We start from the raw sequence: 24861 nt of genomic DNA, 5'->3' as shown, positions 1-24861 counted from the left end.
GGGACTCAACAGAAAATATTTAAGTCCATCAGCCTGTAACGTGATGCGTGTGTTAGACAGATTAGTTCAGAAAATAGATTTCCAATAACAGAGAATGTGAGGGATTTGAATTTGGGACGTTTAGCTCTAATACTGTGCTAGGTTATCACTTTATTAATATTTAAGTTCAACATTCAGCATCATTCAAGACTTATAAGCGCCATGGTAGAAAGAAGATGTAAGGAGAGCATTTGAAAAAAGTTGATGCACACAACACACTTGATTGTCATTTTGTTGAATGAACCTATTTAGTGGTAAAGTTAGTATTAGGAAACGGTGTTCTGGTCCATTTGCGTTAAAATTTGGTTAGATGTGCAAGATTATTTTTGAGGTGAGGTGAGGAGAGTTTAATATTATAATTGTTGGTTTTTCAAATAAATGTAGGATTTGTTATTCATGGAAAAAAGATTCTAACAAATGCTCATGTGGTGGCGGATCATACATTTTTGATGGTAAAAAAGCATGGTGGTTCTACCAAATATAGAGCCCGAGTTGAAGCTGTGGGTCATGAATGTGACTTGGCTATTCTTGTTGTTGAGAATGAAGAATTTTGGGAGGGTGTGACATTTTTAGAGCTGGGAGACACTCCATTTCTTCAACACGCTGTTGCTGTTGTTGGATATCCTCAAGGTACCTCCAATACATTATAATCTCTTATTTTTTTAGAGGTCTCATCTTTGGTGGGGGTGTAAATTATTAATGTTGTCTATAATGTTGTGTTCTTTGGTTACAGGTGGTGACAACATTTCAGTAACTAAAGGAGTTGTTTCGAGGGTTGAACCAACCCAATACGTCCATGGTGCTACTCAACTGATGGCTATACAGATTGATGCAGCTATAAATCCTGGCAATAGTGGTGGCCCGGCAATTATGGGCAATAAAGTTGTTGGTGTCGCTTTTCAAAACCTTTCCGGTGCTGAGAATATTGGGTAAATCTTTTTTGTGGTCTGTCTCAAATGTATCTTATGTTTATATCTAGGGAGCAAACAGATTCAGACTAAAATATATTTATTTTCATCTAGCAAAAAATTATCGTGCCCTGGCTGAATTTTTTTTATCTTATCGTCTTTCACAGCTATATTATTCCTGTTCCAGTTATAAAGCATTTTATAATTGGTGTTGAGGAAAATGGGAAATATGTTGGATTCTGTTCTTTGGGACTATCGTGCCAAACCACTGAGAATGTTCAACTTCGAAAATTCTTTGGAATGCGACCCGAAATGACTGGAGTACTTGTGGACAAAATTAATCCTCTATCAGATGCCCATAAAATCTTGAAAAAAGATGATATTGTTCTTGCATTTGATTCTGTGCCTATAGCAAATGATGGGACAGGTACCAACTCTGTACTTCTTCTTCGTGATAATTTTACATAAAATTTTATTTTGTTCTCATTTAATTTAGTAGTTGTTACCTCATTTGAAAGATAAGTAACCTAAACTGAAGTTAGGTCGTTCAAGTAAACAAATAGCCACATTTTATGCTATACTGAGATGTTCTTATTTGGTATTGCTTTTCTTGTTTTATAAAACTGTGCTTGAATCTTTGATTGCCCACTGCTTGGGAAAAACGCAACATTTTTTAGATCTTAATTAGAAGCAAAAAATGATACAAGTTCAAAAGTTTTTGTTACTTTCCTCTCTTGATGTCTTTGACATCTTTGGTTTTCCCTTATGTTCTTAATTTGTAGTCTTATTCACAACATTGCAGTTCCTTTTCGTAACAGAGAACGGATAACATTTGATCATTTGGTGTCTATGAAGAAACCCAATGAGAAATGTTTAGTTAAAGTCTTGAGAGATGCCAAAGAGCATGAATTCAGTATCACACTACGACCTGTAAGACATTGTTATCTTTTCTCTTGATTCTTGAAACTTGATGATATTAGTAGCTTGAAGATTCATTATTTGATAAATATGTTGAATGTAATGTGTTGGGATTGATCCATAAGTTTGTTGATTTTGCAGTTGCAACCTCTAGTTCCAGTGCATCAATTTGATAAGATACCTAGCTATTACATATTTGCTGGACTGGTTTTTATTCCGCTTACCCAGCCGTATCTTCACGAGTATGGAGAAGATTGGTATAACACTTCCCCACGTAGATTGTGTGAACGTGCACTGAGAGAGCTGCCTAAAAAGGCTAGTGAACAACTCGTTATTCTTTCTCAGGTCTGTTTTCTTCTTTGGCTGCAATTCATTGCTTTTAAAGTTTCTCTGACCACGTTTTCCTCAATTGGAGTTATTTTTCCTTGTATATTTTGCATGTTGGAAAATTGCTTGAGAATCAATTAAATTACTCAGTGAACCCATTCTTTTTTAATTGAAGTTTCTTTTGGCTGATTCAACTTCTGGTCACTTTTAATGATCCTGCTAATGACCATTTTGACTACCATTTTTTGGGTTGTACGGCATGAACATGCCCTCTGATTTTCTTACCTTTGATCACATCATAATAATTTATTATCTTATCTTAGAGAAACATTTTGGGTTTGAGGGTTTTGCTGGATTCAAATTTTAATATCCCGTTGCTTAAGCCATAGAGTTTCTGCTTTACCTAGTAACAATAATCACTTGTCTTGTTCAGGTACTGATGGATGATATCAATGCCGGGTATGAGCGTTTTGCAGAATTACAGGTGCGCTAATTTTAAGAATTAAGTATAGTTATCAGTCATATTCAAACTTGCTTTGATGGGTCATCACCTACTGGCTGTCATACCATCTTCAACTCCCAATGAACCAAGACGTTTATGAATGCATTTTTGAAGCAGAATATGGATGGCCAACCTTTACTTTATTGCCACTTAAGCTCCTGGCTTACAAGTTGAGAAATATAACCAATTATATCTGATTGACTGATTTCAATTTCCTAGCATTTGATCGTAGAAAAGCACAGGACTGCTTTCATTATACAGTGGTCAATATGTTTTTTTCTGAATGATCTCAATTGTGGTTTAACAGATTAAGAAGGTCAACGGAGTGGAAATTGAAAACCTGAAGCATTTATGCGAACAAGTCGAAAACTGTAGTGCAGAGAGCTTGAGGTTTGATTTGGACGATGACAGGGTAATTGTATTGGACTATCAAATGGCAAAAATCGCCACATCTAGAATTCTAGAACTTCACAGAATACCGTCTGCAATGTCCAGTGACCTTAGAGATGAAGAGAACCCAGGAATCGAATTGGCCTGCACAAGCTGAATTGTCTTCAGAATACAGTCGCAAAAAACAAACACCGACAAAGTAAAATTTTGGTATTGTAATCGAGTCAGTAGTAGCTTTTACTCATAGTTACATATTGATCTAGGAATAGCATTATTTCTATGTCAACATTACCATGTTTGAGGTATACTTTCAAGGAGATACCAATAACAACAATCTATAGTTAGGGTTTACAGAATTCTTACTTCCATGTGTTGGAACTTGGAAGTAATTTAGGAAATATAAAACATAGAAGTCTCATTATTTTCGTTCATCATGTTTGAACTATTATTTATTGCTTTAATCCGAGTTAGATTTTCTCTCGATAGATCCAAGCATCTGTTCAATGAAGTTTATCTTTTACTCGAATAAATCGTATCAAACGCAATCTGGACCATTGTTCTCTGACTAATTATATAGATCATAAGATTTGTGGGTTTATTTTATCACTAACTCATAAAAAAAAAATAAAAAATAAAAGTTGAATGGAGTCTACACATTGTTGTATGCACTATGCAGTACCACCTGCTTGTGGACTCAAGGGGTGGAAAAATCCGGTTACCGGATTCTTAAATTGAACTGAATTTCGGTTCCAAAAAATTATTGAATCGAAACCGGTCCGGTTTCGGTTATAAACCGAATCGAAAATTCGGTTCAGTTAACCAGTTTTAAACTGGTTATATATTGGACTGTATTTTTTGGCCCAATTATGAATTATGAGCTGCATTTTTCGGCCCAATTCGGTCACACTTTTCTTTTGCCCATTTTTTTTTTACTTGAATTAAAATTATATTTATTGTAATTGAATAATTTGAATTCATAAAATTTTAATGTACATCAAATATTAATAATTTAAAATTACAAATCAAAGATTGCAAAAACAAATACATGATACAGACTCTAATTTCAAATTATAAAATACACAAAGACATTTACAAATCAAACATATCCAAACTAAAAAATAGTCTCCTGTTGCCAACTTAGTTTCTACCCTAAAATTACAAATCAAACACATGAATAAAATAAGAAACATATTTTCAGTCTTCCACAAGCAACTAGAATCTTATATTACCTTAAAGATTGCTATGAATCTTTAGAAAAATGTGTTTGATTAATTAGTGGGTATGTAATATTAACATGTTTGGCTAGGAGGAATAAATTGGTAGGTATGTTATTTAAATTACTAAATTGCCTTCTTTTTAAATATTAATATAATATTATTTTTATTATTGATTTTTAAATAATTTTCTAACCCCCAATATTTCAGATTTAACTAAAACACCCTCGCTTATATAAAACTTAAATTTATGATAAAATCACCCCCACCCCTTGCTGCCACCGCAAACTACCGTCGAAAGTCACCGAAAATCGTCGTGAGTAGCTTACCGTGATCGTAAGGCTCCGATATGGCCGTTTCTTACCATTTTGATGGCTGAAAACGGCCATATCTGGCCAAAAATGGCTACATGTATTTTAGCCATTTCGGGTCAGATCGACGGATATGGCCATTAACAGCTAGATCCGCAACCATTATCGGTTAGATCTGGCCTAATATGACCGTTTTTTGCCATCAATATAGCTAGAAACGGCCATATCGAAGCCTCTCGGAGCCTCCGAATGACTCTTGGTCATTTTTAGGGACTCCGACGGCGGTCCATGGTGGTTGGCCCACTGTTGGCGGTGGTGGTCTGTAATTTGTTTTAAATATAAGGACATTATTGTCCAGAAACTTAATTAAACAAGGGTAAAATTGAAATGATATATTAATGTAAATTGATTTTAAAACAGGGGCATATTGTCCAAAATTTTTATTAATAAGAGATAGAATTGTAACAAAAATAAGATTACCTGGTAATCTTATAATACCTAAGAAAATGGAGGTAATCAGATTACCTCCAATATTATCAACAATAACAACTATTGGTAATGCAAGATTACCGGAATTTTATATTATTTAACAACCAAACATGGTAATTAAGTAATATAAGATGGCATAACCCTAGATTACCTCCAACTAAACGCCCCTAAGGGACATCTAAGTTTTAACAGTTATTTACTGCTAACTTTAACGGAAAATGATAAAATTATTTAGATGCTTTTTAATATATTTTTTTAAGTGAATCTAGTTCTTAAAGTCTAAATTTTAAAAAATTAAATAAATTAAAAAAAAAAAAAAAGACCAAAAGCAATTTTTTTACTAAATTTTTTCATTACAAATTCTAAACCTGTTTAATTGATAATATCCCTAAATTACCACTTGGTCAAAAAGCTCTAGCTTAAAAATAAATTTCTGATAACAAATAGAGAATTAATTGAATGATATTTGAACGTGAGAGATTTGAATTTTGGGACCTTAAGCTTTGATACCTCGTTAGGTCATTGTTTTACCATGCTTTTAAGTAAGAGTTTAACATTAATATTTAAGTTAAACATTGAATATCATTCAAGACTTCTAACAAGAAATTTTTCATAAACAAAAAAATGATATTTTCTAAGTTTTACTCGAACAAATCATATCAAATAGAACTTATTCGGATGTATAAGCTATCAACTTATATTGACGGGTTTCTTCTACATAACGAAATTCTCCTACAACTTAGATCAGAAAAGATCGAATTTAGGAGTTGATTAAGAAGTTAATTAACAAAAGACTCGTTTTAACCCCATTCCAATTCTTTTAAGGCAATCAAATATTAAATTAAACTTTAATCCATATCTTAATTTAGTGCTTGGTGGACCTTGCTCTCCACGAAACAATAAGATAATCTTATAACCTAATTTAGTTTTATATTAATATTATATGATAGATGCAAGTTAACATAACATCCAAGAAAGCTACACTATAATATAATATTCTATAATTTTATATTAATGTATCAATACAGCTTTGTATAGTTACATTTTGTAAATCGACGTTATTAATTTTGAGATTTTTTTTTCATATTACTATGAAATTGATAGTTAGTACTATATAATTAGAGTAAACGCATAAGTTCACACCCAAAGTTTAGCGAAATTGTAAGTTCTCACTCTTGATTTCATTTATTCCAAATTTCCACCCTTGATTAAACACCGTCATTGACTGTTCAACTAAGGGTGGGAATCTGGAAAATTAACTTGGGCTTTTTATCAGGTAAGTGGTAGACGCAAATTCGGGCTTCGATTTTCGGCAAACGGAAAGGAAAAAAAGGCAACAAACATATCCACACAAGCTAGAACACAAGGAGAGTCTGTTGCTATAGTTCGATGATGTTGGTTGCTCTCTGATCGAACAGAAAACGATCGAGAAGATACCCAAAAGCAGGGTGGAAAGTGTGGGAGTGGTTGGAAAAGTGAGTGATGACGACAAGTAAGGGTATGGGTTTTGTAAAGGAGATCGTGGGGAGTCCAATAATGGTCTTGGAAGTTATTTTGGAGTTTGGGATTGGTCGAAAAAAGCTAAAATCCAGTGGATTGGGTGATGCAGTGGCGGATCTACATACATGAGAAAGGGCCTTAGTGTCACTGATTTCACATGGAAGCGCATTGAAAAGGTCTTGGGTTTATAAAAGAGGGAGTCTCTTCACCTAATGGGTTAGCCTTTTAGGTGTGAAAGTTCTAGCCCGTGATAATTCATCTAATAGGTTAGGTTTTTGAGTGTGAAACCCCCATCCGTGACAGTCCATCTAATGGGTTAGCTTTTTGGGTGTGAAACCCCCATCCGTGACATTAGGCCCTGAAATTTAAAAACTCAAAAGAAACCCTTTAATTTCGTAATTAATCACATCGTGCCCCCTATAACAAAGAAATTTCTTTAATATTTTTCTTTATTTTATATTTGAAAATATTATATATCTTATTTTGTAGTACTTATTTTTATATCATACACTAATTCATCTTTTATTTTTCTATTTTTATTTTATTAAACTATTATCATAATTCAAATAAAATCTCATTAAAGAGCTTTAATAGACCTATCATAATCATAATTTAGTTTCTAATTTAGTTTCATTACTATTATTATTTTATTCTTAAAGAATATTACATGTACCAAAATTAGTTCCTTATAATATTATACAAATTATCATATTTAAAATTTTAATACTAAAAACATGAATCTAAACACAACGACAAAAGACCTTAACCACATATTTTTATTACATTTGTGTAACGAAAGAGGGTTCAAGGTTATTCCTGATATCCCGACGGTTTATAGTATATTAGAGAAAGCTTGGCGGGTTTACAGTTTTGTTTCCCTGTTTTCAAAATATTTTATTCTTATTCTGAAAAAAAATGCGCATTTGTTTCAGTATTTTTAAAATCATATTCTATAATATTCAACTATTTTAAACCCCTGTAGGTTTATTAATTTAACTAAACACCCCCAACAAATTTTTTTATAAATTAACAAAAACACCCTTATCACCCACATTTGTCAGATTTCGATAACCACTATCGAAAGGTAGCTAAAATCTGGCGTAATAGCGCACTACCTACTAGATCTGGCCGATAGTACGCCGATCTGGCCTTTTTTGGCCAGATCCACGATGGATCTAGTCGGAAAAGGCTAGATCCACGGGCAAATATCTGGCCTTTGATGGCCAGATCTTTGGCCACATCTGACCATCAATGACAGTTAATATATGGCTGTCGTTGACTGTCAACGACGACCATATCTTTGGCCGTTATTGATGGCCAGATTCGGCCGTAGATCTAGCCTTTTCTGGCAAGATCCGTGGTAGATCTAGCTGGAAAAGGCCATAACGGTGCACAACTGGCAAGATCTAGCCTCTCGTGCACAATGACACCAGATTCCAATGGTGGTAGCCGAAATATAACAACTATGGGTGGGTGGGGGTGTTTTTGTCAATTTATAAACTTTTTATTATTAGGGGTGTTTAGCTAAACTAACAAACCTAGGGGATTTTTTTTAATTTTTAAATCATACCTCACAATAATAACCCAACTGAACTTAACAATAATATTTCAAAAATACAATTCAAAATAATTTGGGTGCGTTTGTTTCCCTATTTTTGCGTTATCCTATTCCTATCATTTCCAAAATACACATTTGTTTCCCTATTTTGAAAATATTATTATATTTTATTCAATTTTTTAAACCCCCTAAGTTTGTTAATTTAACTAACACCCCCAAAAAAAGTTTAGAATTTGACAAAAACACCCCCACCCACATTTGCCAGATTCCGGTCACCACCGTCGAAAGGTGGTCGAAATCTGGTATAATGGTGCACTGCCGATTGGATCTGGCTAGTAGTGCGTCGATATAGCCTTTTCCGACCAGATCCATGGTGGATCTGATCGGAAAAGACCAGATCTACGGCCAAAGATCTGGTCGTCAATGGCCAGATCTAGCCTTAGATCTGGCATTTTTCGACTAGATCCATGGTGGATCTAGTTGGAAAAGGCTATCTCGGAGCACGACTAGCCAGATCCAGCCGGTCGTGCACCCATAAAGAGACTCCGGCCATCGGTATTTAATGGGTGAGTGGTGGTGTTTTTATAATTTTTAATGTTTTATTACAAGGGTGTTTAGAAATTAACAAACCTAGGGGGTGTTTTTGTTAATTTTTAAATCTTACCTCGTTATTACCACCAAACTTTTACTTTTTCAAAAATACTAAAACAAACGCACCCAAAACAAACACACCTTTATTTCCGTATAAAATGTTTTTGAAATCAAAATAAGGACACAGTGTTTGTAAAAATCATGATCGAAAAGAGATACAAGTTTCTAAAAACATTTATCAACTAAAGTAATAAAAAAATTATATATTATTGAACAACAAATTACTCTAAGGAGGCATTTGGCTGGAGATAATGGAAGATTACTAGGGTTATGTCATCTTATATTACTTGATTACCATGTGTGGTTGTCAAGTAATATAAGATTTTGGTAATTTTGCATTACCAATAGTTGTTACTGTTGGTAATATTGGAGGTAATCAGATTACCTCTATTTTCTTAGGTATTATAAGATTACCTTGGTAATCTTATTTTTATTACAATTCTATCCCTTATTAATAAAAATTTTGGACAATAATGCCCCTGTTTTAAAATAAATTTACATTAATATACCATTTCAATTTTACCCTTGTTTAATTAAGTTTTTGGACAATAATGCCCTTATATTTAAAACAAATTACAGACCACCACTGCCACCCAGCCACCACCAATAGCGGGCCAACCACCATGAACCGCTGCCGGGAAGTCACTAGAGTCCCTAAAAATCACCGAGATTTGTTGAGAGGCTCCGGGAGGCTTCAATATGGCCGTTTCTAGCCATATTGATGGCCAAAAACGGCCATCGAAGCCTCGTGGTCATGGTGAGCTACTCATGGCAACTTTTGGAGACTTCCAGTGGTGGTTTACGGTGGCGGCAGGGTGTGGGGGTGATTTTGTCATAAATTAAAGTTTTATATAAGCGGAGTGTTTTAGCTAAATCTGAAATATTGGGGGTTAAAAAAATTATTCAAAAATTAATAATAAAAATAATATTATATTAATATTTAAAAAGAGGGCAATTTAGTAATTTAAATAACATACTCACCAATTTATTCCCTCTAACCAAACATATTAATATAACATACTCACCGACTAACCAAACACATTTTCCTAAAGATTCATAGAAATCTTCAAGGGGCATTTGGTTGGAGGTAATAGAAGATTACTGGGGTTATGTCATCTTATATTACTTGATTACCATATTTAGTTGTCAAGTAATATAAGATTCCGGTAATCTTGTATTACCAATAGTTGTTACTGTTGGTAATATTTGAGGTTATCTGATTACCTCTATTTTCTTAGGTATTGTAAGATTACCAAAGTAATTTTATTTTTGCTACAATTCTATCTCTTATTAATAAAATTTTTGGACAATAATGCCCCTATTTTAAAATAAATTTACATTAATATACCATTTCAATTTTACCCTTGTTTAATTAAATTTTTGGACAATAATGCCCTTATATTTAAAACAAATTACAGACCACCACTGCCACCCAGCCACCACCGTCGACAGCGGGCCAACCACCACGAATCGCCGCCGAAAAGTTGCCAGAGTCCCTAAAAAAGACAAAGATTCGGTGGGAGGCTCCGGGAGGCTTTGATATGTCCGTTTCCGGCCATATTGATGACTGAAAACGACCATATTAGGCCAGATCTTGCTATTATCCCTGGCCATTAACGGCCAGATCTGGTCTGATATGGTCATTTTCGGCCATCAATATGGCTAGAAACGACCATATCAGAACCTCGTGGTCACGATGAGTTACTCACGGCGACTTTCAGAGACTTCCGACGGTGGTTTGCAATAGGGGCAGGCGGCGACAGGGGGTGGGGGTGATTTCATCATAAATTAAAGTTTTATATAAGCGGGGGTGTTTTAGCTAAATCTGAAATATTGGGGGTTAAAAAAATTATTCAAAAATTAATAATAAAAATAATATTATATTAATATTTAAAAAGGAGACAATTTAGTAATTTAAATAACATACCCACCAATTTATTTCCCCTAACCAAACATATTAATATAACATACCTACCAACTAGCCAAACACATTTTTCTAAAGATTCTCAGTAATCCAACATTCCTTGAACCAAACGCCCCCTCAATGTAGTATAAGATTCTAGTAATCCAACATTCCCTGAACCAAATGTACCCTAAATTACAATAAATAAGTACATTAAAATGATATTTAGGAGAAAATTTATATATGATTCAATTTTACCATATCATATTCATGTTGACATAATTAATTTTAATTGAATTTTCTTTGTCACGTCAGAACGATGAGTCGATGATAAGATAATGTCGTCTTATTATTATTATTTTTTTAAATATTTAGATTTTGTTATTTATAAATAACCCACTTTAAAAAAAAAATTGTCATTTAACTTATGTGGGCTAATTTCTCCATAATAAAAGTAGAACAAGATAATAACAGTCCAACAATCGAACAGTTGAGATTGCACTATCAAAGATATGATCAATAATACTAGATGTACAAACAAATCTTACAAAATTTTTTATACAAACTTATATAGCATAAAATGAATGGAAGAGTGAATATAAATAGTCAAACTCTTCATATTCACTCTTCCATTTATTTTATGCTACATCAGTTTGTACACAAATATTTGTAAGACTTATTTGTACATGTAGCATTACTTAAGATATGATTTACTGATTTAGTATCGAATCAGACCAAATTGCACCCTTAAAGAGCATGATTTTCCCATTTATTAAACTCTCTTACGGGACATTTAAGTTCTAACAGTTTTCTACTGTTAACTTTAACAGAAAATGATAAAATGATTTAGATCCGATGTAATATATATGTATATCTAGTTCTTAAAGTCTAAATTTTGAAAAAAAAAAAAAAAAAAAAGCAATTTATTTACAGAATTTTTTCATTAAAATTTTAAATCTATTTTTTGATAATATCCTTAAATTACCACTTGGTCAAAAAGCTCTAGCTTAAAAATAAATTTCTCATAACAAACAGGGACGTGAGGGATTTGAATTTGAGATCTTAAGCTTTGATACTTTGTAAGGTCATTGTTTTACTATGCTTTCAAGTAAGAGTTTAATATTAAGGGGGCGTTTGGCTGGGGGTTATATAGGATTACTGAGGTTATGTCATTTTATAGTACTTAATTACCACGTTTGATTGTCAAGTCACATATGATTTCGATAGTCTTCGAATATTAATAATAGTTACTGTCGGTAATATTGAAGATAATCTCGTAACTTCCATTTTCTTAGGTATTGTAAGATTACTTGGTTACCTTATCTTTGTTACAATTTTATCCCTTATTAATAAAATTTTTGGACAATAATACTCTTGTTTTAAAATCAATTTACATGAATCTGGCTTTTACAATTTTACCCTAATTAATTATCTTTTTTAAACAAAATTACCCTTGAATTCAAAATAAATTACAGCCCACCCAAGCCACCACCCCCACCCACCTGCTACTGTCGGTTGCTGGCAACCGCCACCAACGGCCAATCATCGTTGCCATCGAAAACGGTGCACGAAAGGTCGAAAATGGCCTCCGTGCATCGATATGGCCATTTTCGGCCAGATATCTGGCCGAAAATGGCCATATCAGCGCACAGAGGCCATTTTCGGTCTTTCGTGCGCTGTTAGATTGCCAATTGTTGACAGTTGGCGGTGGTTATTGATGGCCGACAGTGGTTGATTTGTGGGGGTGCATTGTTGATTTTCCAAACTTTTATTATGGGGTTATTTTTGCTGAGTTTTTAAATGGAGGGGGGTTATATTAATAATCTAAATAATAATATAATAATAATATTTAATTAGAGGACAATTCAGTAATTTAAATAATATATCCACCAATCTATTCCTCCCAACCAAACATATTAATATAATATATCCATTAATTTATTCTAACCTACCAAACACATTTCCCTAAACATTTTCAATAATCTTTAGGGTGCGTTTGGTTCGGGGTGAAATAAGATAAATCCTATAATCTTTGTTTAATTTTCAAGATTCCCTCGTTTGGTTGTCAAGTAATATAATATTACAGTAATATTTTATTGTAAATAGTGGTTACTATTGATAATATTATGGGTAATCAAATTACCTTCCCAGGGGGTATTAATGTTAGATTACCAGGATAATCATAATTTTTACCCTATTTTGCCCTTAATATTTTATCATTCCAGACACATTTGCCCTCATATGTCTACCAAATAACAATTACCCAGACCCCCTACATTTGAGAACTTAGCTAAAACACCCCCGCCACAAAAAAGTTTAAAAGTTAACAAAATACCCCCAATCATCTAAGACCACTGCCGGCCGCTAGCAACCACCATTGGCCACCGACGAAAGTAGTCATATCGGCACAAGACCGGCAGGATCTTGTTGGTCATGTGCCGATAAGGACATTTTCGACCATGGATTTGTGATCCATGGTCGGAAACGACCAGATCTGGCCGTTTCACGGCCAAAGATGTGGCTGTGAAACACCATAGATCTGGCCGTGAAAAGGCCAGATCTTTGGCCATGAAACGGCGACTGTTTCACGGCCAAAGATCTAGCCTTTTCACAGCCAGATCTATGGCCGTTTCACGGCCACATCTTTGGTCGTGAAATGGCCATATTAACGGCCAGATCTAGCCGTGAAACGACCATATTCACGACCAGATCTGGCCGGATTAGGCCTGATCGGAGTACGACCAGCCAGATTCGACTGGTTGTATGCCATTACAACGGCTTCCGATGGTGGTGGTGGCTGCCGGCGGTGGTTTGGGGTGAGTGGGGGTGACTTTGCTACAAATTAAAGTTGTATATGGTTGGGGTGCTTTGGTAAAATTTCAAATATAGGGGGGTTAAAAGAAATAATTTAAAAAATAATAGAATAAAATAATATTATATTATTATTTTAAAATGAGGGCAATTTAGTAATCTACATAACATACCCACTCATTTATCCTTCCAACCAAACATATTGTTATAACATACCCATCAATTTATTCTAACCCACCAAACACATTTCTCTAAAGATTCCCTAGTAATGTATCTTTCCAGTAATACAACATTCCTCAATAATATAACATTTCCTGAACCAAACGCTACCTTAAGATAATCTTTTATTCCAGTAATATAACATTCTCAGTAATATTGTATAACATTTCTTGAACCAAACACACTCTAATATTTAAATTTAATATCGAGTATCATTCAAATCATACCAAACAGAACTTATTCGGACATGTAAGCTATCAACTCATATTGACAGGTTTCTTCTACATGACGAAATTCTCCAACAACTTAGATCAGAAAAGGATCGTAATTAGGAGTTGATTAAGAAGTTAATTAACAAAGACTCGTTTTAACCCCATTCCAACTCTTTTAAGGCAATCAAATATTAAATTAAACTTTAATCCATATCTTAATTTAGTGCCTGGTGGACCTTGCTCTCCACGAAACAATAAGATAATTTTATAACCTAATTTAGTTTTATATTAATATTAATATTATATGATAATGCAAGTTAATATAACATCCAAGAAAGCTACACTATGATATAATAAGTAATATTACATATACAACATTTTTTATATAATATGATGTGGTAAAATATGATTGGGTGAAAGTTTATTTTTAATTTAAAATCAGCTAATTATCTTTTACCACATCATGTTGTATCAAAAATGTTGTATAAAAATATTGTATAAATAACATTATGCTAATATAATATTCTATAATTTTATATTAATGTACAATAATAAAATTTATTTTGTAAATTGACGTTATTAATTTTGAGATTTTTTTTTCATATTACTATGAAATTGACCGTTAGTACTATATAATTATTCTGACTAAAATAAAGATTAGTCTAATAACCTACACTATTTTGTGGGGTTTTATTGAAAAAACATTAAGATTTTAAAACCTTTATCAACAGAACTAAAAGAAATATTATTGGACAAAAAAAATCCAAAAATACCTTATATTATTATCATTAATATTCTTCTTCTTCTTCTTCTTCTTCTTCTTATTATTATAATTTAAGTTTAATTTATGAATTACCCAATCTATAAAAAGAAAAATAAAAAATGTGATGATTCATGCGGGCTAATTTCCCCCAAAATAAAACTACAAGAATTTCACTAAAGTCCAGCAATCCGACGGCTGAGATTGCACAATCGAAACTAGACCAGGTCCCACCTTTGGAGCAGGATGTCCCATTTGTCAAACTCAGACACGTCCAGCCTCTTCTTTCTCTCTTTTCTCTCGACTCGGCAACTCAACTCTGTCTAAACTCTCTCCAAAACCCTTTGTGATCCGTTTTTCTCATTCAAAGCTCCCAACGGTATGTTCAAAATAAGCTTTTGTTTCCGTGTCATTAGGTTTAATTCTCTGTATCGAACTTTAAGTTAAAGATTGATAATTTTATTCGTCAAATGACTTTCTTTAATTTGTGTATTTTTTTTTTTTTTCGTATTAATTTGTTTTTGATTGTTGTTAAGCTTGATATTTGCTTTAACGTTGTATTTTTGGCAAATGGAGTTTGTGTAAGTTAAGGTTTGGTGGGATATAGGAGAGATTATTTGGTGTTGCATTCGAATTTGTTTGTGTAGGTTTTGGTTAATCACAGTTGAGTATTGAGTGAGTGTTGTTAGTTTTTTAATTTTTTTTTTTATATTTTAATGTGATCTCTATATAGTATGTTTGGTTGCTGGGAAAATGGAGGAAAGTTGTAGAAATTTCACTCTAATAGGAGTTTTAAGAATTGGGTGGATAGATTATCTGTTTTCATCCTGTCAATTGAATAAAATACTCTCCCCATTAATTTTAGATTTTCATTTTCTTTTAAGTGTTTGATTTTAGTCCTTTCGTAGTTTTATTTTATTTGCTGGCTTTTTTGGCTGATGTTGGAGATACTTAGCAATGGAAGCAGTGAATGAGGAGAGTGTGCTCTATCTGTTCTGTCTAACCTTTGACTACTTTTAGTTTTTATGGTACTGTTGTTTTGATAATTTGATGGGTTATGCCATTGTTTACAGACGGGTGAAGTCAGGTCATCTGATGGCTGCATGAGATACGTTCACTTTTTTCTTTGCACGGAGGTTTTAAATTGTGATAATGTCTTCAACAGCAATCTTGAGGAGGAAGAGTTACCTCTTCAATTCCCTTAATCGGCGTACTTCGTTGATTAGGGGATTTTCTAGTTTTGAGAATGGTCAATCAATAGCATCTAATGACTTTCGGCGATCAAGCTGGGTTGGTATTTCAAGTCATTCACCTGAAGATACTGATCATGGACATGAAGGAGGTTTATCATCAGTAACCAAGGATGAAATATCAAAATATTTAGCTAGAGAATTTCTTAGACATAATTCTTTGCCGGTTTCAAATTTGGGTTATAGGGTTGGAAAGGTTAATTTTGTCTCTCCATTGGGATCCACATGGATGTCACAATCTGTACGTTATTCATCCACAGCCACAGCTGGTCAGCGTGAAAACGATGGAAATGAACAGCGGACTGCTAAACAGGTAAAGGAAGCATCGCCGGAAGAGTGTGACCAAGCTGTTGAAGGTTTGAGTACAGCAAAAGCCAAAGCAAAAGCTAAGCAGATGCTAGACTCACAGAAAAGTGCTAAATCTATAGTGCAAAGAGTGTGGGCTATGCTACTTGGTATTGGTCCTGCTTTGAGAGCTGTTGCTTCCATGAGCAGGTTAGTAACTTTGCATTTAAGCTGTTATAAGCCCTTGGAATCTTGTTTTATATTCTATGCTTTATTTCAGGGAAGACTGGGCTAAGAAACTCAGCCACTGGAAGGATGAAATTAAGTCTACTTTGCAACACTATTGGTTGGGTACAAAATTACTTTGGGCCGATGTGAGGATAAGCTCAAGGTTACTGGTAAAACTTGCTAATGGGAAGGGTCTTTCTAGAAGGGAGAGGCAACAACTCACAAGGACCACAGCTGATATTTTTAGGCTAGTACCATTTGCAGTTTTCATTATAGTTCCTTTCATGGAGTTCTTGCTACCAGTATTCCTGAAATTATTTCCTAACATGTTGCCATCAACCTTCCAGGACAAGATGAAAGAAGAGGTAATGGTTCGAATGACTGGCACAGAAGTGCGTGATTGCTTTATCTTTGTTGCATAGGCCTTATTCGTCCAGATTCTTGGCAGTTGTATCTCCTAAAAATTTCTGATGTGTTTTCATTTGTCATTCTTGTTTGCTTAAGCTCATTCAAATAGGAGTACGTGTAGATAAACATTTATTCAAATGTAATAGCTTTTAAGTTTTTGCACTGAAATTCTATCTAGGAGAATGGTGATTCAGTTACAATGCTTAACTTGTAGGAGGCACTAAAAAGAAGGCTAAATGCAAGAATAGAATATGCAAAGTTTCTTCAAGACACAGTTAAAGAAATGGCAAAAGAAGTCCAGAACTCACGAAGTGGAGATATTAAGAAGACAGCGGAAGATCTTGATGAGTTTATGAACAAGGTAATCATTTTTTTTTCTTTGCCTGACCAGGGAACTGAAGTGGGTTTAGTCTATGTTTTAACAGTTTCATTGCTAGCAATTATTTATTATAGGTTTTATTCTGCCATTTGAACAGGTTAGAAAAGGTACTGGTGTATCAAATGATGAAATTTTAGGCTTTGCCAAACTATTCAATGATGAGCTTACATTGGATAACATTAGCAGGTTGGTGTTATATAATCACTCCATTTTTTAGGGTTACCCAGGTCATCTTTTTTATTATTAGTTTGTTTCAGTAACCTAACAATTTGTGCATTGATCAATGTTCTTTTTCGGTTCAATGCAGGCCTCGGTTAGTAAATATGTGCAAGTATATGGGTATCAGCCCATATGGAACAGATGCATATTTACGTTATATGCTTCGGAAGAGACTACAAGAGTAAGACATATGAAACTACTAGTTTGCCTAGTTATGTGTTTTTTGTCAGTTCCCCTTGTAAAAGGCTTGGATATATTTTTTTCTTTCTCCTTTTTCTTTTTAACGTAATTTCTTGGGTTCTATGATGCATTCTAGTTCATGAATTAATCAGGAAAGATATGCCACAGATGATGCAAGAGCATATCTTTGGATTTGGTGTATTTTAAGGCTTTTTATAATCTTTTAAAGCAAGGAAATTCCTCTTTTGGAGATTGGATAGAGTTTTGTACTGCTTTAGATATTCTGGTTGTTTCTGCATACTCTTTTTCGTTTTTTATCTTTTTGTTTTGACCAATATCTCCTTTATCATGCTTTCTTTGTTCCTCTAATATGTTGAGCATCTTATTTGTTATGCCACATTTTAACCATGACACGTGTGAATAATTTGAAGTGGTTATGAAATTTTTTGCATCAAATCTGTTTAGTCAAGAAGATTTGAAGAATATTGCAATCTTGGATCACTTTGGCACAACAGATGTCAAGATAAAGTTCCGGGGGCTTGGGGGGTTGAGTAACTTCTAGCATTGTATAAATAATTTTATTATTTGGTCGCAGGATAAAGAATGATGATAAGATGATTCAAGCTGAGGGTGTGGAGTCTCTTTCTGAAGCAGAGCTTCGTCAAGCATGTAGAGATCGAGGCTTGCTAGGATTACTTTCAGTGGATGAAATGCGGCAACAGGTTAATGCTCAATCATATATCTTGTATGTCTTTTATTTATTCTAATAAGGACAAGCTCTGTACAAAAGTCATTTTTCTTAGTTTCCTCCATAATGGTGGTTGCATAATAGTCAGCACTTAACCTTTAGTGCAATGGTGACCTTGCACCAAATGTCTTCACATTATTATTATTTGGATAGGAAACTAGAAAGACAGATTTAATTAATAAGAAACAGAAACTACTAAGTATGTCAATCAGCTTTCTACTCATAACATCCACACACTACTGCAAAAAACAAAAAGATAAAATCAAACTATGTATTATCTCTCTAGATGAATAACAAAGATGTGTCGTGAAATTGTTTAGTAACTGGCATTCATAAGACAAATGATTTTTCCATTTGCATATACAGTATGCTTATAATAACAACTCTTCAGAATTTTTTGAAGTATAATTGGACATATCTTTGCTGGTAAACCTAACTTTTGAATTCTGTAACCTGTTTGCTAAAAGTAAATGCTGGCAATTGCAATTGCTTCCAGGTTCTGTTTCATTTTCTTTGCGAATAATTCAGAAGAGAAGCTTTATGTGTCCTGGCTTCTAATTCAGTATTTCTCTTTGCAGTTGCGTGATTGGCTGGATCTGTCTCTGAATCACTCTGTACCATCTTCACTTTTGATTCTTTCTCGGTAACTTAATGCTTCACCTATTATTGTTTGTTCCGATACACATGACCATATTTATAATTTTCTTTTTCTGTAATCTGTGCAGGGCCTTCTCTGTGTCTGGAAAAGTTAAGCCAGAGGAAGCTGTTCAAGCTACACTCTCCTCTTTGCCAGATGAGGTTGTGGATACTGTTGGGGTTACAGCTTTGCCATCTGAAGATTCTGTTTCTGAAAGGAGAAGGAAGTTGGAGTTCCTAGAAATGCAGGAAGAACTGATCAAGGTAAAGTATATTATGCTTCAGCTACTGTTACTGTTTCTTAGACAAAAAGATAAGTTGTTTCTGGCATGTTTAAGGGACTCTGTTTGGGGCTTCAGAACTTTTGTTTCTTTAATTTTAGTTTTTCATGGTAAAGACTTTCTTTTATTTGCTGCATTTAGGTATGATGAATTTATGGTTGATTCAAGTGAGTTATGATGAAACAGATAAATTTGAGTCTAGCTAAAGCATTGGATCTCTTTGATGGGGATTTTTTCTCCGATAAGATAATATTAAAAATGGGCCTGGGAGACATAAGTATAGCTGAGTAAATAACCCCACCTAGTTGAGTTCATCTCATAGTGGCTGGTTAACCGGATTTAGGTAGAAAATCTTAGTGGTTCGTACTTTATGTAGCCAAAAAAACCTAATTGTAGAAGTTGAAGACTATAAATTGTTAAACTAATTTAATCTTTTTGATAAAATATTCTTTAATGTTTTTGAAGTTTTTTTCACATATCTTAGTTTCCTTTCGAATTTCCTTGTACTATACTTCATTTTTTGTAAAAAAAAAAAAAAAAAATTCATTGTTATTCAATTGCTTTATAGGAGGAGGAAGAAGAAGAGGAAGAGGAGCAGGCCAAGCTGAAGGAATCTGTTAGCAGTCAAAAGGATGTTGCTTTGGAAGAGATGACTGATCCAACAGCTAAAGAAGCACGAGAACAAGCAAGAGCAAAAACATTGGAGAAACATGAGCAGCTTTGTGAGCTTAGTCGTGCATTGGCTGTTTTAGCTTCTGCATCAGTAAGGACTGGAAGCAATTATGATACTGCTTTTAATGCATCATTTTTTCTATATGGTCGCATCTAAACAGACTCTTGACTTGCCCTTTCTTATGCTTGTTTCAGTCGGTCAGCCGGGAACGAGAAGAGTTCCTCAGACTTGTTAACAAGGAGGTACAGAAGAGTGATTTATATCTATGAAGTGTTACTAATTCATTTGATATTTGAATTTCTCAAGTAAATGACATGTTCTTTTGTTTAATATTAAAATTATTATTCACAAAAAACTGAGGGTAATGTTACATAAGAGGTCAATACTGGTGTCTTAAATATAAGAATTTCAAAGTATATAAAGGTACTATTCTTTTGATACCATGGTTCTCCATTTTATTCATTGTCCTTTTCTTTCCACATATACCTAACAAAAGTTTTCTTTTGGCTGCATTGTTTGAATCTCTTGTGACTCTACAATTTCAATTTTTGTTATATTTTTATTTGTATTAGAGCTTAAGTACTATTGTTGAGCCGTTACTTATCAGCCACTTCTTTTTTTTTTTTTTGGGTTCAGTTTTTATACCCATATGTGTTGGTAATTTAAGACAGCCCCTCTTTTTTGATCCTTATCTAAATCTCAGATTCACCTCTTCGTCTTTTGATCTCTTTATTTAAAGTAAATTCTTCATATTCCCACGAGAGACTAAAACACAAGACACTCTTTATAATCATCAGACTACTGTCATTTTGTGTTAATTGTAAGTCTTAATAGCAACTATATGGCTTCAGTTGATTGCCACGTTTAGAACAAAGTCATTTCTCATGATCTTATTTAAAACATGGTGTGTTATTACAAGCTTTGATGTTATTCTTGCTTCTTGACATTATGCTAGATAGACACACCAAGTAGTTGGGAATATCAGGAGAGAAATTGTGTACTTCCATTTACTACTACTTTGTTTTAGCGAGTGTTAATGTCTTTTTACTTTTCTGTTTCTATTACCATTTTCAGATAGGACTTTATAACAGTATGGTCGAGAAAGAGGGTAAAGAAGGTGAAGAAGAAGCTAAGAAAGCGTACAGAGCTGCCAGAGAGGATCCCGAACAAGATGCTGAGGAGGAAGTTGGTGACAAAGTTTCTTCAGCACTTATAGACAGGGTAAAGATTTTCTGATAATCTTCTGTTACTAAAAGCTTTGTCATATCTTAATATTACCAATTTATTAGCTATCTACTTCCTGGACTTTAATGCATGCAATGTGCCACTGGAAAATGACTACATGTTATGATTGTTCAAATTTCAGGTAGATGCTATGCTCCAAAAGGTTGAAAAGGAAATTGATGATGTCGATGCCAAAATTGGAGATCGCTGGCGGGTGCTTGATAGGTTTGTTCATTGCCGCCTTAAATTGTGCACTTGATATGTGACTCTATGTATAATGTGATTTATATACAGCCAGTAATTCGTACATACAAACCCATTTCTACAAAGTAGCGTTGTATTCAACTATTTGGACTTTAAAGGTTAATTGTATCCGTCAGTGGATTAATTGCCTCAGCTAGCTGTCGTTGCCTTATATCTTGACCACCGCCAGCTCTGTTCTAAGCCGACCCTTATTGATACAGATTTTGGTGCCATTCAACATTATATTTTCTTTAAAGGCTCAATTTTAGAATGCACCAATTTGGGACCATAAGCTTAAAATTGTCTCCTTGCAAGAAAACTTGACACATTTTTTTTGTTCAGTCACCATGAGCAAATTTGAGGAAGATTCTTTAGGTTTCTGTTATAGACACCATTAGTGCCAAATCTCTTCGATCAAATTTGTTGGTATATAAGAAGTCACATGATTGGTTAAATTTTGATCTTGAAACCCTAGCTCTCTAGGACAATTCATTTGTATATTTCATGTAATAGCATGGCCAAATAAGGTTTGTGTTCTTTGTTGTCAGAGACTTTGACGGGAAAGTGACTCCTGAGGAGGTAGCATCGGCCGCAATGTACCTTAAAGATACCCTGGACAAGGAGGGCATCCAAGAACTTATTTCCAATCTTTCCAAAGATAGAGGTCAGTGACAAAATTTCCTTGAAATTTATTCTACCATCCATCTTCACTTTATAAATTCTAATCATTAAACTTCTGGGATTGTGCAAACTCTTTTTTTTGTTTTGTTTTTGAACTAGAAATAGGATCACCTTGGACAGAAACATACAAACTCCTATAAACCGTCACATATTATTTAGAGATGCAACTCCAGGGCAGTTAAATATCAGATAACGAAACCATTCTCTGTAACCTTTACCAATAACACATTAATCTTTTCTTCATATTAAAGTCTTCAAACTTTTCACATTGTAATTAGTATATCCATGGCATTTCCTTGAAAACATGTTCAATTCAAAGATCTTGTATATATGGTACGATTGTTTACATTTCTATTTTCTTGCAACAGAAGGGAAAATACTTGTCAAAGATATCGTGAAGTTAGGCGGAGAAACAGAAGATGCCGATAGTGATACAGCTGAAGCTGGAAGATCATAGAGATGTGCTGGTCATTTTTATGGGATGTGCACTTTGTTCATCTGGTTTACACAATGGGATAGTATCTACCTTAAGAAGAAGAAGAAGAAGAAAAAAAAAAAAAAGGAAAGAGATAGAGGAGGAAAATTCTTTGTAGCAGTACTTGACAGGGATTCTTTCTTACTGCTATGAAAAAAAGTCTTTGAGAAGAAAAGCAATTATGTGTATAAACATTTTATATCAATGCTATTTTTGCTCAAAGTTCACCTTATGGCTTTATGTTTTGTATAATGTGACACAAATTTTGCCCAAGAATCTTTGATACCTAAGGGTTGAGTTATTGCCATAATGTTATTAGGTCGATATTGAGGGGTTGTCGAGAAAAATCTTTTAAATAAATTCAATCCGTTACATCTTTATGTTGAATTTTGTTTGTAGAAACTAATGGTAAGGAAGGTGGATATGAAATTTCTTGGCCTGAATCATCTTCCGTTTCATATGTATAATTTATTAATGATAGAGTTTATTCTTATACTTTTGATCCCTTAGGGCGGATGAAATTAACCGTTTCTATAATATGAGTTGAAATTATCATTTAACAAAATAATGAGCAACGTTTTTTTCCCACCCACATTTGTCTTAATGACACCTTCCTACCAAAAAAGTTTTAAAATACTACTTTCTCACCTAACATTTATTTTGTTAATTTCAAAATACACTTTATTACTTATGTTACATTATTTTTTGGATTGGAGTTTGTATGTTTAGTTAACATATGTATCACCATTATGTCTATTAACTTTGTCTTCGTGTAATTATTTGTGTGAACTTTGGACCTCAGGATGTAGGAATCCTAGTAGGACTCAGGGTCTGTGAGGCTTAATTTTAGGACTATACCAAGTGTTCAACTTTGTCTTTGTGAAGACTAGGAATCCCTTGGAAGTATTCTCATAGGATTCGTAGTCCTAAGGAATGGATCACTTGTGACTAGGAGTCTGTTAGACCGGTCGTCACGGTCACAAAATTAAACCTAAGTACCGTAGTTAGCGGTAAGCAGGGTCGAATCCACGAGAGCAAGACTAACGACCTAATGTATTTTGAGTTACCGAAGAGAAATTGGCAAAATGATTGATTAAAACTAAGGAAACTATTACTTGCAGGAAATTAAAAGCATTAAATAAATTGCTAACTAAACACAATATTAAAAGCGTTGTCGCTACGGGTTCGGTTTGACTCAAGACCAACTGTCAAAATTCCTCTCCTCGCTCTTCTTTCCTAATCCTACAGGCTAGGCAATCCATAGAATACTCCCGGCAATCTAGGCATATCTACCCTGTCTCCCCGTCGTCTTAGTTACAGATCGATTGGTTAAAGACTATCATGACTAACCGAAAAATGCTAAACCCTTAAACACCCCTAGTTGTTACAACGTTAACAAGTACAACCTATCAACCTGTATCCCATCAACTAATTACACAATAAATGCATTCCTAGTAGAGATGACATTAAACGCTACTACACTTGATTGCAATCAGTACCGAAGCAATTTAAAGTCATAATCAACATTCAATAATCTCAAACCGACATTCAATTATGCGAAAAGTTATATATCAATAAACGTTCTCAATGGACATTATCAATTCACCACGTCGTATCAGAATAATTAAAGTATCGCAAACAAACTAAAACGAAAACAAATATAATTTGAATACAAGAAACTTAACCAAATTCCAACTTTCGGCTCATCCAACTAGTCGAGAGCTGATGAGGAATCAGTGGAGTCATCTCGATCTCGCCTACACCGTAACGGACAACCGGGAACTCAGCGCGCGATGGTGTGTAGACGGAGGTCGAAACGGTGGAAACGAGCTGATCATGGCAGAGGAGGTAACCGACAGCGATATATGCGAAGAAGGGCTGAAAACGACCAACGGACAGCCCGGAATACGAACAGTTCGGTTCGCTGGAAAACGTTAATTTTCCGACAGGTCTCCGGAAAACGGTGGCGGAAATTGGATCCGAAGGTACCGATGGAAAGCTCTGGTGATGGGGATTTCAGATCAGGTCCTGGGAGTAGAAGTCGCCAGAAATGAGCAGGATCTGGCCTGGAAATGAAAGTCGCGGCGGTAATCACGGATTCCGGTGGTTTTCGCGGCGGCTGAAGCAAGGGAAGTATAGATCCGGCCGTGGAGAATGAAGATCTACCATTGGGGAGCTGGAACGTCGCCGAAAACAGCCAAAACTGGCCGTAAGACGAAACGACGTGGTGGTGGGAGTC

At 34.4% G+C, this 24861-nt stretch overlaps 2 protein-coding genes across 2 annotated transcripts in view; both read left to right on the top strand.

Moving 5' to 3' along the window:
* LOC116146574 (protease Do-like 10, mitochondrial) overlaps nucleotides 1-3419 on the top strand; it is a 32495-nt gene extending 29076 nt beyond the window's left edge. The window contains exons 4-10 of the mRNA XM_031431995.1: nucleotides 424-669; nucleotides 773-968; nucleotides 1115-1374; nucleotides 1750-1877; nucleotides 2007-2210; nucleotides 2626-2676; nucleotides 3002-3419. Coding sequence (XP_031287855.1) covers nucleotides 424-669; nucleotides 773-968; nucleotides 1115-1374; nucleotides 1750-1877; nucleotides 2007-2210; nucleotides 2626-2676; nucleotides 3002-3241 — 1325 coding nt within the window. The 3' untranslated portion in view covers nucleotides 3242-3419. The remainder of the gene's footprint in view (nucleotides 1-423; nucleotides 670-772; nucleotides 969-1114; nucleotides 1375-1749; nucleotides 1878-2006; nucleotides 2211-2625; nucleotides 2677-3001) is intronic.
* Nucleotides 3420-14958: 11539 nt separating this feature from the next.
* Nucleotides 14959-23009, top strand: LOC116146544 (mitochondrial proton/calcium exchanger protein). The gene is made up of 15 exons (XM_031431957.1): nucleotides 14959-15091; nucleotides 15786-16457; nucleotides 16528-16840; nucleotides 17098-17244; nucleotides 17360-17448; nucleotides 17570-17662; nucleotides 18257-18383; nucleotides 18988-19052; nucleotides 19135-19309; nucleotides 19895-20089; nucleotides 20194-20241; nucleotides 21074-21220; nucleotides 21366-21448; nucleotides 22015-22130; nucleotides 22516-23009. Exons 2-15 carry the CDS (start codon nucleotides 15865-15867, stop codon nucleotides 22602-22604), a joined length of 2280 nt encoding a protein of 759 aa, XP_031287817.1. The 5' UTR covers nucleotides 14959-15091; nucleotides 15786-15864; the 3' UTR covers nucleotides 22605-23009.
* Nucleotides 23010-24861: the final 1852 nt, after the last annotated feature.

The sequence above is a fragment of the Pistacia vera genome, unplaced genomic scaffold, assembly GCF_008641045.1.
Source record: "Pistacia vera cultivar Batoury unplaced genomic scaffold, PisVer_v2 Contig479, whole genome shotgun sequence".
NCBI lineage: Eukaryota > Viridiplantae > Streptophyta > Magnoliopsida > Sapindales > Anacardiaceae > Pistacia > Pistacia vera.
The sequence above is the reverse complement of the archived record's forward strand: the minus strand, read 5'-3'. Positions and strand labels throughout refer to the sequence as shown.